General features: G+C 39.1%; 1 protein-coding gene across 15 annotated transcripts in view; it reads left to right on the top strand.

Moving 5' to 3' along the window:
• foxn3 (forkhead box N3) overlaps positions 1–18103 on the top strand; it is a 105309-nt gene extending 87206 nt beyond the window's left edge. For all 15 annotated transcript variants that reach the window (XM_081347073.1, XM_081347069.1, XM_081347071.1 and 12 more), the window contains 2 exons: positions 8828–8936; positions 14920–18103. In XM_081347073.1, coding sequence (XP_081203199.1) covers positions 8828–8936; positions 14920–15388 — 578 coding nt within the window. In that variant the 3' untranslated portion in view covers positions 15389–18103. The remainder of the gene's footprint in view (positions 1–8827; positions 8937–14919) is intronic.
• The last annotated feature ends 326 nt before the right edge of the window (positions 18104–18429 follow it).

Raw genomic sequence — 18429 nt, 5'->3', positions numbered from 1 at the left:
CTCCGCCACACCGCCCACAATCCTTGTTTGGGGATTTAAAGACAGAAGGAGGGAGAAAGAAAACTGCTTGAGTGGACGCTGTTGTGTAGCAGCGGCTTTTCATGCTCCACTAGCATGTATCGACATGCACCAAAGCAAAGAGAGAAAACAACACAACTCCCTCCTGTGGGGTACCGCTGGGTAACTTAACACCCCATACTCTAAACAAGAACTGAGCTGATTTGGAGTACTGATGGTTGTGTAATTTGCCCACCCAAGTGTGTGTGTGTGTGTGTGTGTGTGTTTTAATGGCTACTACAATTCCATTCTGACTTTATACATTGCATTGAAGGCTCACTTTTCACTATCCATAATGATAAAAGGGGCATAAAGGCCATAACAAAATTAATAATATTTCAGTAAGATTAGCGTTACTGAACACTGGAGGTAAGCGCTTGTGTACATTAGTGTGTTGAAAGGAGTGAGGTAAGACTACAGTGAAATGTATCTGACAGCTATGTGGCCCCGTTACCAGTGACAGAGCAGGATTCATTTAGCAGCTAATGTGCCAACTGTAAGCCCTTAATCTCTGAGCACTCCCGAGGCCTACGCACCACCGCGGGGCCTGAGGCGGGCACCTGAGGGAAATTACTGACTTCTCTCAGAATTAGAGCAATTTCTGCATATCAACACAGACTACGTGATGGCACCCACACAAACACGCTCTTCGTGTTTATTCATCGCTGTAACATCGGATGCCTTCGGGCTTAGTTTATAGCGGTACAGTAGAGTCGACGCCTTTGAGGCGACCCACTCTAAATACAGAAGTCGCTTTAATCTTATGAAAATGAAGAGGCAGGACACCAAAATGTTGTCTGTTGTTCTGTTTTTAGCTTGCAGTAGTTTTTAAAAGCAGTCTGATACTCGTCCTGTCGTGTGTGTGTGTGTGTGCTATAGATTTCGCCAACTCAAACAAAAACAACACTAGCTTTAGGAGTCCGACTGGGTTTATAGCCTAAGTATTTCTGCCGCTCTCTGTCTTTTTCTCTCTCGGTCTTAGATTATTTCCCTTCCTCTGATATCTAACGGCTGGGTTCTGTTTGCCAACACGGTGTATTTTGGGAAGGCATTTTATGTTATTAACTGCGCAATTAAACTTAGTTGTTGCTGCAAACAAGCAAAACCCCATCCACATCATTATAAAAATGGTAATTGAACTTTAACAGGGGTTTTTTTTTTTCCCCAGATGGAGGAATGTTCCTCTACTATGGCTCATTGCTTAACTGGGACAGCTGCTCTTGTGGATTCAGATCTGACGATCCATGCAATCGATTCTACTATGTAGCAGTCTCAGCATGAAAAAGAATCAGATACTCGGTTTACATTTTTAAAAGTAAAGGTTCTTTATTTGTATCTATGGTTCTGTGTTTTTTTATTATTATATTCTTCACAATAAGGAGAAAATGGTTCTTTTAAGAACTGTACATGCACCAAAAGGTTCTTTAGGGAACCCAAAATGGTTCTTCTATGGCAGGGGTGTCCATATTCGGTCCTGGAGGGCCAATGTCCTTCAGAGTTTAGCTCTAGCTTGCTTCAACACCCCTGCCTGAAGTTTCTAGAGTGCCTCGTAAGACCATGATTAGTTGCTTCAGGTGTGTTTAATTGGGGTTGGAGCTGAACTCTGCAGGAGCAGGATTGGACACCCGTGATCTATGGCATCGCTTCGAAAAGCTTTCCTTTTAAGGGTGTGTTCACACTTGTAGTTCGGATCTCTTGGTTCTTTTGGTTCGAACCAAAACAAGTAATAAAAACTCGGTGAGTGTTTTAGCGCAATTTTCTCACCTCATGGGATCACAACACTAAGAGATAGTAAATCTATTCCTGGATTTTTTTTGTGCGTTCCCGAGATTAGACCTTCCTTAACATAATGCCGAAAACCCGAAGTCTCTAGGTGGTCTGGTTGAGGAGTAGATAGAAGTGCAAGATTGGTGCGCACAGACGCACAGAACGGAAATCATGAGTTAACAAGCGCAATTTCCGGGGGAAAATTGCGCTAAAAAGAAAATAATAAATTTAGTCCTGGTTCGCTTAGCGTTCACACTATCATTTTTAAAACCGAACCTAAAGAAAAAAAAGTAAGTAAGTAAAGTAAGCAAAATAAAAAACTTATTTTGAGACGGAACTTGCCAAACATCCAAACCAATGCTGTTCTGGGCTAAATGCGCTTATTGGAGCATTGAGCATTCTGTCCTTTTTAGGGTTGCATCTTGTGGTATCACATCCCGTTTTTGGTTCGTTTGGATGTCTGTAGTCCGTGTTGCGTTCATATTTCAGTCGAATCGCACCAGAGTTTGTTTGGAAGCGGACTTTTTCAGGGGTCTCGGCTTGCTTGTTTGGTGCGCACCAGGGTTCAGCTGGCAGCGTTCACACTTACAGTAATCAAATGAACCGCACTAACAGAGCAATCGCACCAGAGTGTAGCTAGACCCAGCATAGCAAAACGACTTTGTTGTTTTCCAACTTCATACCTCAACTCAACCTGATCTACAGGTTTATTTGCAAAAATGCTTGTTGTGATTGAAGACATACCACTTAAAGACGCTTAACCTTGTGGCCCTGACGCAAACGAGCAGATGTGGTGAGAGGCGTTGTCAAGTTTGCGCTCCCGACAGCGCGTGTTATATCTCATCGGAGTCTAGCACTAAAATGAACGCTGGGTCTCCACCCTGTGAATAATAGATATTCTTCAAGCACTTCAACATGTTCATTTGTCTGAAGAATCAAAGGGAGAGCTCACACGCCGTGCCTTCAAAACATGCGCTGGCATCTCGCCTGCCTCTGTTTTACGCAGCTGGTGCCGACTTAAAAAAGAGCATTCGTTTGCTCGCATCTGCCTTCTGTCAGAGGGAGAGTTACATAACGTTGAGACCCGTGCGCTGTTTATCTTTTTGGCCTGACCTTGCTCCTGGTCACCGGAGCGAGAGGCGGGATCCGAACGCTCGGATATCAGTCTCGGTTGCCATGGCAGCCTGGTAAATAGTTGTGAAGCAGCGAGCGGAAGATTAGTCCCTAAGGAGGTCACTTGTCACTGTGTGACCTACAAAGGGCCCTTCAATCTCTGCCAATGTACTGACAGCAACTCGTCCTGAAATGATATCCTTAAACGACATTTTGTTTGGATTCGGTTCTGTGTCGTGGCAGTCGCTGCGACTCTATGAACAAAAAGGCATTCACTTTGTTTCTCCCTCTCAAGCCTTTATGTGTGTGATGTATGCGTTAGCCATCTCTGGAGTGCGTATAGGGGCTATTATTTGGCAGTGAAAGGCACAAGGACTTCTCACAGCACCCGGGAATCCATCACCACAGCCGAGCGCTTTTTGTAGCATGTAGGAGAATTGTTTAAGACGCCGGCATCACTTTGCACTGTTATTCCTGCCTCAATGCCTCAAGATAGCAGTGTATCATTTGACTGCTCCTTCCTTTTAATTCCGGCTAATGCTGACATTTATCACGCTGAAAATATTCGAGCTGAAAACCGATCCCCTCAAATCCAATATACTTCCTATAGTTCGTCTGGGAAAAGAATTAAGCTAAATGCATGGGCTTTATTGCACAACAGCAGGTGCCAAGTTTACAGTACAGGGAATTTGTCATCTGCATTTCTCATCGCCCTTACTCTTCCATTCAGCGTCTCTCTGTGTATTTATCTGTCTTTATCTCCTTTCTCACCGTGTCTCTCTCATTATACCCCGGAGGAGTGATTCCAGCGGGTGCAGTATTAGATTAAATGAGCAGGCATGTAAATGCATGTTTCTCTGGCGCATTTCTACAAAGCTGTAGCCACCATTAAGTCTAGCTGGAGTTAATCTGGATTCTTTTATACTCGTTGAATCGGATATTTTAGGCCGCAGACATTCCACGAGCTGATTTCACATCAGGCAATGTATGTATGGCTCAATCTTCAGTCCTGGAATGAGAGATTTGCATGTGGCTCCCGAATGAGTTCAGCAGGATGAAGAAAGAAAATGAAGACAGGATTGAAGACCTTTGGGTTGCATGCCTTTTGTAGCACCTTATACAGTGACGCTTTTTTTACATTTATTTAATTTTGATATTTAAGTGCTATATAATATATAATAATATTAATAATAATTTTAATATTTTTTAATCCATTACTTTTTTTTTTTTTTTTTTTTTTTCAGTGAATTGACCTCACAAAAATACACAAATACTTATAAATTATATGCATTCATTTTATGGAACCATATGGTGTTTTTGGAGCTTGACAGCCTGTGGTCACTGTATGCTTTCATTATTTAACGGCAGATTGAACATTATTTCAAATATTTCCTTTCATGTTGAAAAAAGAAAGTCATACAGGTTTGGAGGGTGAAGATGAATAAATGGTAACAGATTTTTCCTTTTTGGGTGAACTATTAGGGGGCAAGGTAGTATTTCTGAGATGACGAGACCAAAGTTTTCACTTAAAAGACTATTGAGATTTAAATTTTCATTGTAAATCATTTCAGATTATCATTCTGGATAAATTCTAATACACGATAAGAACTGTGTTGTTCTCTTTGGATTTGTGTTTATTGCTCTGACGGTACATTTCATAGCTTAAAAGCTGAGGATTTTCTCGCTATATCAAACTCAAGCTTTTAGTCAGTCACTCTATATGGCCTCTGACCTTGCTTACTTGAACCTGTTTTTACAGAAGTGTGCCAGTTGAATACAAAAGCTCCTTCAGTACACCTCCTCCTCCACTGGTGTTTATACAGAAAGCAGCCCAGTGGCCATAGAGCCCCATGTGCGGAGGCTGATTCTTGAGAGGATGTGGAGTCCCTGCTGTTTGGCTTTTGTGAGTAAAGAAGCGCTCGCTCAACAGAAGCAGTGGTGCGTGTCATAGGCCCAAATGTACGAATCACGCAGCCCCCAGATGTATTGTGAGAAAACAATGGCCAAAAGCACTCTCGCCCTGAAACTCTTTGTATAAGCAGCGTTTTAAGGTACTTCTTACTGAGTGTGTAGTTTGCCCAAGGAGTCTTTTCAGTACAGCTTATCTAAGAAAAAAAAAAGACTGCAGTGAAATTTTATCTGAAGAAGTTCAAAATCATGTTTAAAAAGTGAAAGTTAACTCAAAAATGTAGGGTTCATTTACTTATGCTTTTGTTCCAAAGAAGCATTTAGAGATGATGGAGCTTTAAGGGTATATTATGAACTTTGATGCACTTTTTATGTACTTTGATAAGATCATATGAATGTGTCCTGGAAAGAGTGGACTAAATGTTCCCTTAGACACCTGCTTTGTTGTGAATGACTCCCCCTGGTGGACAAATATTGCAAAGGCAGGTGCTGAAGTACTTTTTTTTTTTTTTTTTTTTTTTTACTACTTGAGAAGCAGCAATGACTGTTTCCTTCTGAGCATTCACAGGGATCAACATTCAATTATTGATTAACATTAATAGTTATGTTTATTTTATATTATTTTTGCTGCTTTAAAAGATTATTATTATTAATATTTTGGCTAGTAGTTTTTATTTTTACTTTTTAAATATTTATTTAATAATTTTTTTCTTCTTTGAGCTGGAAATTATGCAGATGTAATCTAAATGTTTTTGCTGTATGATTTCTGATTCTTCTTTTTCTCATCATTTTTGAAATTTTGTCAACCTCAAAATGTAATCTTGGTCACAAAGCTGAATTTGCGGCAGTGTTATTTTACTATCATTGAGATACTATTAAATGTTTTTATAGATATTTTGAATTAGGTTTTATTTTTGTAGTTTTTTATTTTTAAATTTTAAGTTATATTAAGTTATTTTAGTACATCAAGTTAAACTAAGTGGCAATGAGAAATGCTACCTTGGCCACTAGCTGAAATCAGTTTTAGTTCACTTTAATATTTTTTAGTGGGAACAAACATTATGCTGATAATCAACTCAACAGTCCCCTTTTAGAATAGAGTTGTTAGAGAGAGAATAAAAGAGAAACTGACTTTTCAATACAGAATTGTGTATTAGGGCCACTGTTTCCAGGGCCATCTGCCACATACATTAATGTGCTTGAGAGGAAGGCAGAGAGAGAGAGAGAGCGAGCGAATGAACAGTCTGATAGCATTTGTGCACCGACTGCCTCTGCAGTGCCCTGTGAGAGTGCCAGGACACCTTCCCATGGGCATCGGCGTGACAGAAACGCCACTGAATCACTGCTGATGTTTGCACAGCTCCAGATTCTGCCTCGCAGTGAGCGTCCTGTCGCGTGTGTGTACTGAGCTTCCTGGAAGTCACCATCCGCGACACTTTATTTATTACCTGCTGTTAAACGCAGCATTATCCGCGCATAATGCCACATAGAAAATCTCGGTCAATGGTGCTAACGTGAAGCCATTCATTGCGATCGCAGATTTGATTTCTTTTCAATGGAGCTAGCCTTTGTTTAACAGCTCTCATGCACATAAAAGAGGGAACATCCCCAGGCACAAAAGCCTCACTGGCTTCCTTCCTGATGTGGCTGCACTGTGAATGTGCTTTGCTTTTGTGTCCTGCTGTTGTTTCTGATGCCTGGATGGATGGCTCGACATGAACCGCCTACAATGGGGCGAGATCATTAGCCATTCACTTTGCTAGCCCATCCACGCTAATTGGTGGAGAGACGCACATCTCTGTCAATTCTCATTGTGCACTTGGTTAGCTGGGACGGCCTCTGTCACAGGGCATCGCTTCACCTTGTTATGGCAGCGTGTTCCCTCAGGGTTTGGGGGGCGGGGTGAAGAGGGCACCCAGCCAGCCCAGATGTTCCTTTCGGCTTCACAACCACAACTCACTGTCACCTAGTTGAGTTCCGCTACTATGGCATACATAGGGGGACCAGTTGCCAAGGCAACAATGCTCCTGCCTAATGGCCAGATCAGTGTGGTGGATTCTAAATGGATGGTTATTTTGTGCTTTTTTTGAGCTCGCCATCTGCTACGAGTCCAGGTTGGTTTTCCAGATGGAGCTATATGTTGCCCCGTACTTGGACTGAGAGAAGGGCAGCGAGCATTAAGCCCGTTTGACTGCAGCGCTAAAAATTTGGCGTCCCTTGTTAACCCTTATTAAAGGAGGATGCTGCTCATCTGATATGCATTTTGGCATGTATGTATATACACTGCCCAGCCAAAATAAAGATTTGCTGTTTGGATTTAAATAGGCAAATGCTTAAGAGTGTATGATTGGATCATAATTGCAGTGATTATTATGTTTCTGGCATGTTATATGTTTGGCAACAGTTCTTCTAATCCTAATAGATGGATTGTGTAGCTTTTCATTTCTTAAACAAGCATGCAGGAGGACACAGCATGGCCATATTCCAGGATGACAATGTCAAGATTCATCAGGCTCAAACTGGGAAAGAATGGTTGGGAGGGAGCATGAAGAATCATTTTCACACATGAATCGGCACCTCTGAGTCCAGACCTTAAATTCATTGAAAGCCCTTGGGATGTGCTGGAGTAGACTTTATAGAGTGCTGGACTCTTGCATTGTCAATACAAGATCCTGACCAAAAATTGGTTTTCCTCTTGATGGAAATAAATGTTGTGATGTTATTTCCATCAAGAGGTACATCAATTGTTTGGTCAAGATCTTGATAATCACATTTTAGCTTGTTTGTAGAGAGTATATTTTGTATGTTCCTTTACGTGAATATAACATGAATGTAATGTCTTGCAATGCTCTTTATTATCTTGAGGTATACAATTCAATACAGTGCTCTTGTAGGGGAGGTCATTCAGAAAAAGTGAGCGCTTGTAGCATAATCAGCATTAGAAGAATGAAAACAATCACATAACAGCCCACTTCCCTGTAAAATCAAGTGAGTGATTTACTAGACCTGGCAAATTTTTCTTTTCTTTTTTTATCCCTTTTTAATTCAGGTGGCAGTACAATCTTGTTTGTTATCATCTGTCTGGGCTACTTTCTTCCTCACATTACAGAGGAAACTAGGAAAGCAATTAATTTTCCATTGGGTTTGTGGTTGTTTCCTGATTGAATGTGGAAAACAATTTGACTATCCATATTTAGATGGATTTAAAGAGTTCTGTTCCCTCACATAATTATTTTTCGATTGTCCACTTTAGATATTATACTTACTATAAACTATATATATATATATATATATATATATATATATATATATATATATATATATATATATATATATATATAACTTTGCAACTACATGTCAGCTACTACCTGTCATTATCAGTAGACTGTTAAGACTTTTATAGAATAAGTACTTATAGTCAGTAGAATTTCTGATGGGGATCATCAAAATAAAGTGTTAGCAGATATTAAGCAGACCGTCTACTAATACTGGTAGTTGACATGTAGTTGCAAAGTTACTTCTAGTTAATATAATGTCTAAAGTGGACTATCGAAATAAATTGTTACCCTTCAGAACCAGACTTTTGACCTATGCATTCGGTCTAGTCCACTTTGCAGTTTATTGTGTATTATTTAGACAAGAGCCCCGTCTGACATGCTAATGAACCAACCACTGTTTCTTTGTTTTTACTGTACGTACCAGTTAGTATTCGAAGTTGCAAAAGCAAGCTGAACAGATTGAAACGGATGATTTCGGACAGCTCTTGACTGTCTGAACCTATTTGAAACTACAGGGAAATTTCATCCTTGCAACATCAACAGCTGGAATTTAAACCATTTTAAGCTGATTTCTAAATGCTTAAACATGGTGTGATGCTTTTGAACTGACTTTGCTTTTAAATTGTTTGCATTATGAATTTGTGCTCTCATATGCTTGCAGGTACTCTGTGCATTAATGTACATTACCTGTGTTTTCTCCTCAGTCCCTCAGGGAGTGATCCAGAACGGAGCTCGAATGATGAGCCAGGGCCTCTTCCCAGGAATCCGACCCCTTCCCATCAACCCCATTGTCAGCAGGACAGCCACTGTCAGGTCAGTCCTGTCCCTCCAGGTCACTTTGAGCGCATTTCCTGTCTCCGCTGACTCATTACTTGATTGACAGGTTTATCAGCCAATCAGAATCATGCTCACACTGCAGAACTTGGTTCACATCTGATCTCTGCCTTTGACTCTGTAAAGTCTGGTAGCTTTTTCTTAGAGCAGAACAGCCAGGTCATTCACAGACATCAGCACACCTCCTTATTCAGGCTTAGGCCCTGCTCTTGCATGCATGATGTGAGATGAATAATTGATCACATACACTAAGTTTTTTTTAATGGCATGACCGAACACATGGACGGTCTGTCTTGCTGTGAAACATTCATAAGCCTGGGCACTAAAAGGTTGTAATTAGAACATAGGGCTCGAATAGGTGGAAAAACAGCAGAATCATCGGTTAAAATAGAGAGGTTTGCAGTGTCTAAGTGTGTGTGTTTGTATGTGCGCTCACCTAAAGTCCTCTGAACGACATGTCAAGGTCACATTTCACCACATCGTAATGTGTCCAATTTTACTTTATATATTAAAATACATAACAGAATAGTATAAAACAACTTGTGATCCGATCGTCCAAAATGCATCTTAATACCAGGTGTAAACTGGGCCAAAGATGTACATGACTTTCAACCCTCAGCTGAAGAGAAAAACTATCCTCTTTTTTGAGAAAAACGTTGCAGGAATTTTCTCCATCTAATGCAAGTAAACGAGGATCAGTGTAGTCTATTTTTGGTTTGATTTTGATTAACTTTTTTAACTTAGTATAAACTTATCAACTTCATGTAAATATATTAAGTCAAAGAGATGCGGCTGACAATTTTTTTTTAATGTGTTTGAAACACAAAAGCCTTCCAAAGACAGTAAAACATGGTTAAAATGTAAACCTTTGAATGTACAGGGTGGGCCATATATATGGATACACCATAATAACATGGGAATGGTTGGTGATATTAAAGTCCTGTTTGTGGCAAATTAGTATATGTGAGGGGGCAAACTCCTCAAGATGGGTGGTGACTAAAGCACACAGAATTTCAAAAACTCATTTACATAAACCAGGGAAAATGGGTGGGTTAGGACTGCCGAATTTTCTGCATTATTACTGGGCAGCGAATGCTAGAGCCCTGGTTTATTGGCAGGAAGGATATAATATGGAGGTATCTGCCGAGACTCCCCCCTGGGTTGCCATTGAAATGAGTGATGTCAAAAATAGCTCTCTTCCGGCACTTCTTTTCTCAACACCCAGACCTCCTGCAACTGTTAAGATGGATAATATGATTATCTTTAATTGCTTAAAAATATGGCAGCAAATTAGAAAGGACTGCAGACTACCAGACACTTCTATCCATGCTCCAGTATATCGCAATCATGCATTCTCTCCATCCCTCTCGGACGGGTCTTTTAACAGTTGGAGGCTAAAGGGTGTGGTCACTTTGAAAGACCTGTATATTAATAAACAGTTTGCCACATTTGCACAGTTACAAAATAAGTTTTCTCTTCCCGCAACACATTTTTTCCGATATTTGCAGATTAGAAACTATGTTCGTCAATGTGTGCCTAACTTTGAGTCTCTTCCGGAAGATAAAATGATCTATAAGCTTTTGTTGGGCCCACTTGATTCTAGAAAATTGGTCTCTGGCTTTGTAAATATATTCTCTGAACGAACAGTTTATGTTACACACTCTTTGAAAAACTCCTGGGAGGAGGAGCTGGGAATGCAGATTGGAGATGATGTTTGGAGGGAGGGTCTTGGTAGGATCCGATCTTGTTCTATTAGCACCAGGCATCAGTTAATCCAATTTAAGGTGATGCACAGGCTTCACTACTCAAAGACCAAATTGCACAGAATTTTTCCCACCATTTCATTGCTTTGTGACCGATGTAAATCTGCAGAGGGCTCTCTGACTCACATCTTTTGGACATGTCCAAAACTGAATAATTTTTGGTGTAGCATATTTAAGTGGTTTTCTGACATGTACAACTGTGTATTTGAACCTGACCCAATGATTGCATTGTTTTGGGTTTCTCCTTCTCTACTTAAACACAGAGTTTCGATGCAAAGCACAATTATGTATGGAATGGTAGTTGCAAAGAAAATGATTTTAAAACTTTGGAAGTCAGATACTGTGCCTCAGTTTAGGATCTGGTTAAGTGAGCTCATTGGTATATTGCATATGGAGAAGGTCCGCTATGGCATGATGGACAATCTTAATAAATTTTCAGATATTTGGCAGCCATTTTTGGCTCACCTTGACAAATACAACACTGATTTTGACCAGCAAGGGAGTTCATAGTGTGCCAACCACCTTTACCATCTCTGTTTAGTACTTGTGTTGAGATTCTAGTGTCAGCGGTGCAGCAGTGTACTTAATTATTGTTGTTTTTAAATATGCCCTGTATTTTTTTTTTTTTTTTTTTTGTGTCTGTGTTCTGTTTTGCTTGTGGTTTCTATTTTGTATTTTTTTTTTCCTGTCTGTTTTTTTTTGTTACTTGTATACAAAATTCTAATAAAAATATTATAAAAAAAAAAAAAAAGATGGGTGGTGACCATGGTGGCCATTTAGAAGTCGGCCATCTTGGATACAACTTTTGTTTTTTCAATAGGAAGAGGGCCATGTGACACATCAAACTTATTGGTAATGTCACAAGAAAAACAATGGTGTGCTTGGTTTCAACGTAACTTTATTCGTTCATGAGTTATTTACAAGTTTCTGACCACTTATAAAATGTGTTCAATGTGCTGCCCATTGTGTTGGATTGTCAATGCAACCCTGTTCTCCCACTCTTCACACACTGAATGGCCCCCAAGGTCTCCCGATCTGACCCCCTTAGACTTTTATCTTTGGGGTCATCTGAAGGCAATTGTCTATGGTGTGAAGATACGAGATGTGCAGCACCTGAAACTACGGATACTGGATGCCTGTGCTGGCATTTCTCCTGCGGTGTTGCTATCAGTGTGTGAAGAGTGGGAGAACAGGGTTGCATTGACAATTCAACACAATGGGCAGCACATTGAACACATTTTATAAGTGGTCAGAAACTTGTAAATAACTCATGAACGAATAAAGTTACGTTGAAACCAAGCACACCATTGTTTTTCTTGTGACATTACCAATAAGTTTGATGTGTCACATGGCCCTCTTCCTATTGAAAAAACAAAAGTTGTATCCAAGATGGCCGACTTCTAAATGGCCACCATGGTCACCACCCATCTTGAGGAGTTTGCCCCCTCACATATACTAATGTGCCACAAACAGGACTTTAATATCACCAACCATTCCCATGTTATTACGGTGTATCCATATAAATGGCCCACCCTGTATATTAGCAGTAGGCTTTTTAGAAAGGAAAATTAAAAAGATAAAAAAGAAGTATGAATGAACTATAAATAATTTACAGCCCTTGTGAGAATAACATGTAATCATGTCATCAATAAAAAGTAACCGTAGTCCGATTACGAGTATCTTAAAATGTTTTATAATAAATTACAAGTACTTAAGTTTTGGAATCTACTTATGTAATCCAGATTACATGTAATCAGTTACTACCCAGAACTATATACTTTTTGCATAGCAGTAACTGCATAAAGAAAATATATACTAAGTATATAAGTACAAAATATAAGTACATTTTCCCCTACTTTCCTTTCCACATGCATTTATTTAGAGATTATTTTGTTGTACAATAAAATTACTTTAAATGCTGTAAAACAAATACTAAATTATATAATTATAAATAATGATAAATCATACATCTAAAAATATTTTGTTGTTTCTGTTTCATCACATCAATGAAATTTGCTTATTTGTCACGAAGATAATGTTGTATACATATATGAATCCCCCCAGTAAGATTCATTATTTTATTTGCATATAAACAAAGGCCTATATGTCAGATTACCTTTTGTTACAAACCCTTTTAGTCTAGAGGGAATGGCATGCAACATTAAAATATTGAACGCGTACTGGAAAACATCTCACACACAAACCAATCTAGTTTAAGTAAAGTGATACATTTATTACTATGAGAATCAATGTGAAAAGGACACCTCAAAGTAATTGATTACATAAACAATTTATAGAAACAAAAGAAAAGATTCACAAAAAGAAAAAGGTAAAGAGAAAAGAACTAGACCGTGCCAAATCAAAGAAATAAGTAAAACCAAAACCAATCTTACTAGAAAAACAATATAAACAATAAAAAAATATATAATCTAACTAAATTAACATTCAGCAAGGACAAAAACAAAAGATCTTCAGCGTCAAAGACGCCCTAAATAAACTACTCTTACTAACAAAACGAAAAATACAAAAGGTGGCACAGGTCGCTAAACTAGTGTTCTATACACGATTGATAACTCAGTGTAGCACATGTATATCACGTGATATCTCAGCTGTTCTTTTCTCTTCCCCGTTTAATAACAGATCAAACCGCCAGAACACAATAAACGGCGAAATACTCACAGAGAACAGTCAGCCCAAATGAGCCTCAATTACCAAGTTCTCAAAGAACACATTTCTCAAAACACTATAACAGTACAGGTCAGGCAAACATGTATCACAAAAAGGATCAAGTGCTCTAGTGTGCAAATCATCTCCCGCTTCCCACACAGGTGCGCTCTTTATAGGCACATGGCGCGCCCTCATTGGTGAAGCCGCGTTGTATCTTCACCCAGCATTTTGATGACTGGCAGATGGATAAACCAATCAGGTAGCCGCATCGTCCTGCTAAAAGTGAAAGTACAGAGAGAAAGGGAAGGGGGATAAAAACAACTCCAAACAAATAACAACATAGGACGTGACACCTTTATTATGATAAGAGCATTCAGCAACAGCTCTCCTTTGTCCATATGCACACACAGGGCCTCAGCCTCTCAGTTGCTGTATGATGCCCATATCGTGCAGAGACAGACAAAAGAGTAAAACAGCCTCTTTAAAATGAGTGACACTGCATTTAGGCATTAATTATTGAAGCAGTTTCTTTAGCCTGCTGTGCTGCGGCTATAATTTATGAGTCATAAATGCACATATGAGGCAGGAAGTAGAAAAGCTCTTAGGATTATTTTTCGAACCACAGAGGGAGGTTTAACGTTTCCGCAGCAAATCTGCAAAGTGCGTTCTTTTTCACTCTTAAACTGAACTGAACATTGTAAAGACACTTCATTATTGTTTCTGAGAATAAGAGGCATAAACAGAGCTGAACTGTCTTTATTCTCTTATTTTTCATCATGTTATTTTACCGAAAAGTGGAGCGTTTTGTAAACCGCCAATTAATTCACTTTTTAATTGTTGTTGGTCGGCTGAAGAGGTGCTTCAAAGCTCAAGTGTATTTCAGAGACAAATGCTTACAATAATTGTTTTTAACATTTGAGGATGTGGTGCTTACCAACACACAATACAAGTTTAATAAAAAAGAAGCTGTGAGATGTGTTAACCACAGTTGTAGTTCTAGCATTTTACCCCGTAATCAAAAGAGAGAAAAACAAAGAAAAGAAAAAAGGAATGATTAATAATAAGCACCGTTTCTTGACAATCAAATAAATGAAGCCTTGGTGAACATAAGATGATTCCTTTTAAAATCATTAAAAATCTTACTGACCCCAAACTTTTTAATGGATGATATATGATTATTTAATTTCCTTTTCTCTTTTTTTCTTTTGATTTGTGGGTGAAATATGACCCAGGACTGGTTTTGTGATTTAGATTTACCCACTTTATACAATAACAAATGGATTGAATATTCATGTGTTCCAGAGGTTGTTGCCATCTGTGCAAAAAAAAAAACAGCAAAACATCAGTACAGAGTGTCCATGTTACACATATTATTATAATGAATTACTATAGTAGCATAATTACAAGCAGCTCCACAAAATAATTACACAGTAAGCGCATGTAGTTCATTTGTTTTACGAAGCACTTACACAGTACAACAAGAACAGCATGTGTGCGGTTTGCACTAATGCATCTCTCGTCTGTGTTAATAGGTCAGTACTCGAGTACAGGATTACCAGTGACGGCGAGCCCACCTGTAACTCTCCATTGGTCAGCAGCGACCCCAAGGATGACCACACCTACAGTTTTGCCAAATCTTCCAGCTCGGACGTCGGAGAAGAGGCTCACTGCGATGGAAGCGAGGTGAGCTTCCACGCCAACGAGACTGGCAGCGATGTCGAGGACGACGACAAGAGCAAAATCAAGAAGGAGCCCAAAGAGTGGTCCGTGGACGCCCTCGCTCTGGCCCAGCACAAGAAACGGCAACATTTGACAAAAGTCAAAATGAGAGTGGCCAGTGACACTCTTCCTCTAAAAAAGAGGCGCACAGAGAAGCCTCCGGAAAGTGACGACGAGGAGATGAAGGAGGCGGCCGGGTCCCTGCTTCATTTGGCGGGAGTCAGGGCCTGTTTGAACAATATCACCAACCGGACGGCAAAGGGGCAGAAAGAGCAAAAATAATGAACAGACTGTATTATAAAGAGAGAGAGAGAAAAAAAACATCACTTTGAATAGAATTTACTATTTTTTTTTTCCCAGGACATCAGGTGAATTCTACTGATTTGTGGCAATATCAACAATCACTTTGTTTTCCTATCTTTATAGGTAACATTTTACTGAGGGTTTCTTGTTTTGGTTCACTTATTTTATTGTGTTTTCTTTCTTTTTTTAATCTACGGAGATTGAAGCCATAGCCTTCCCTTTTTTAAGATATTCAGCTAATTATTTCATTCTTCTGAGAGAGGAGGAAAAAAAAAAGTGATAGCAAAATTTGCCCTGCCCCATTGTCATAGTGAAAAGTGAAACTACTCTTAATTTGTGGTGTAGCTCGCCAGAGTTACTGGTAATTATAGGTTCTTGTAATCTCTGATGTAATATAAGATGTTTTAGAAGCACAGGGCAGTGCCAAAGACAATCCTCGGGCAGTTTCTGTGATGTCACTTCCCCTTGATGCTCTCGCCGTTAAAGGAGTCCAGCAGCATCGAGTGGAGAACACTCATGTCTGGAGTTGTCGTTTGGCTCGTATGAATCATAATTCACCACGATGAGAGTAAGCCATAAGCCTTTGTCAAAGTGCTTTTTGGTGGCAAAAGTGATACATTTACCAATATGTCTTTCAAAACTGCCCACATTTTTTTTTCCTAAGCAATCAAAATGAGTGATATTTTCCTTCTAAAGCGATAGTGGATGGTGATATTTTTTCTTCGGCACAATGAAAAGGAAAACTCTGAGCTAATGCTACAATACCTGCCAATTGTATTTTAATAGCGGAAAATAATGACTGTGGAGTTGTTTTGTGTTCGTTTGTTTACGTTTTCTAATTCTTTTTTTTGAAACCCTCGTGATGTAATAAGCAATTTCATCCAGTCAGGATAAACACTGTATAAAAGTAACACTAGACCATTTTCCTTTCTTAATTTAAGCAATGTAGCCAGCAGGATTTTCCAAATCGTGTTGCATGGGTTCTGTAAAGAAAAAGAAGACGGATTTTTTAAAAAAAAATCAAAGTTCATGTAAGGTAAATAATGTATTTAGCATGGAGCATGAATTATTTTCATATAAATATAGATCCTAGAGAACTAAGGCACCGCCTCTAATTTCTATGCCGATAGGCCTAGTCTCTTTCGTTGTTTTTTTGTCGGTTTTGATTTCGATTTGTCGTCCTCATCGCCTTTGTGTTGAAGCAGGCATCTACACAATTACCTTCTTCAGGGACAAACACTGACTGTTGGGAAACTCTCTCTGCAATACGAGGACTCGGGCTTGGGCCTTCTCGGTCCACGCTAACAGCCGCCCCTCTAACGAATACCCGCTACGTCAATGTCCGTGTCTTCAAGGAGAAGTTCGTAGTGAGTGTCGGTCCCCTGCTCCTTCCGGCTTCGTGCCTGCTTTTCTTCCATGTGTAATCCGGATGTGCGTGTCTGTGATTTATTCAGGGTCTTCCATTTTGTTCCACGAGACTTTGGATCTGCAGTACAAGTAGTTTTTTTGTTCCCGTATTTACATGTAGCACTGTTCAGGAGTCATCAGTATTGATTCAGTTCTCGGTACAGGCAGTCAGACGGATATTTACGCCTCCACACATATATATTTAAGCACTTATAGACGAAAACAAGTGATATCAGAGCTCAGTGCAAACGCTAGTGTATATATTTTCACGACCTCACCGAATTGCACTTTTATTGTTTTAACGTACGGTAAAGAACTTAAGGTTTCAGTGCCAAAGCCTGTAATGACTCTATACACATGCATACTTGATATGTTATTCATAAACATGTCAATGAGTTGTAGCATTTCTCTCAAGTACCCATGTATAAGATATTCTCAGTCATATTTGTTAATATCGCTCTGCATTGCTGTGTTTCATGAAGTCACACTGTCTTCCCTGTTCATCTGATGATGATAATGGTTCGACCTAATGTTTTGTAGCGTGTTGAATGTTATATCTGACCCATGAGTGTTAATGTGATGTCTCCAGTTGGCATGCCTTTCCCTAACCAAGCTAGACATTTCTTGACGTTTCCTGCCCACATCTACGCGAAATAACCCCAATTATAACCTTGTCTGCTGGTCTTTATCAACATCTGCCATATCACGTTTCTGTTCAATGTGCTTCAAACTGGGAAACCGGTAGCAGAGAGAGCTACGAGTCCTTTATACACTGCCTTCCTTCAAAGACAACACTCACTACGTAACTTTTCCTCTCCAGTTCTTTCAGAGGAACCTGAAACACGTTAAAAAGAAGAGCCAGCCAAAAAAAAAAAAAAAAAAAAAAAAACGTTAATTGGAGGCGAAGTGTTTTTTTCATTGTTTTTTTTTGTTGTTGATCGTTTTGTTGAAAGGTTCCTGTTAACTGCCATTCTGTTAAGCGTTTGAGTTGTTTAAGATGAAAGTAACGGAGTCCATTTGGTTTGTAATGAATTACTCGGTCTGATGGCATGTGCACCCTGCTAATATGTCAATATAGAGGCGTAATTGCACTCTGTATTTCCTTTGACTTGTAATCATATTGCCAAAGACAACAATTTTATCGATTAATGTAAATACCACTTTGTCCATTGCTACGATAAATTCTATTTGTTTTCTTTCATTTAATTTTTTTTCTCCAACCCTACCATCAAGTTTCTGTGATGTATTGTCTTCCAGTTGCAATAAAAAAAAAAGTTGCAAAGGTGATCTTGACCTAGCATGATGGTTTTGTGCAGCTCTATATGCATTGTTGAAATTATTGCTTAAAATAGTCATATCTTAATATGTCACATGACTCTTCAAGACAGATCAATACGTCCTTTTTAACAGCTGATTTGGGCATTGTTTAATAGGAAGTGAAACTGAAAAAAAGTATTAGCCTAAACTTAGGGTTCAGATTAGGTTCAGTCAGATTGTTTAAATATTTCATCAAGGCTGCATTAAGTTGATCAAAAATACAGTAAAAGTAGTAATATTGTAAAATGTTAAATAACTGCTTTTTATTTTAATGTAATTTATTTCTGTGATGTCAA

Source organism: Scardinius erythrophthalmus, assembly GCF_964197995.2.
Source record: "Scardinius erythrophthalmus genome assembly, chromosome: 19".
In the NCBI taxonomy this organism is placed as follows: domain Eukaryota; kingdom Metazoa; phylum Chordata; class Actinopteri; order Cypriniformes; family Leuciscidae; genus Scardinius; species Scardinius erythrophthalmus.
Note: the sequence above shows the minus strand (reverse complement) of the source record. Positions and strands in the feature narration are given on the sequence as shown.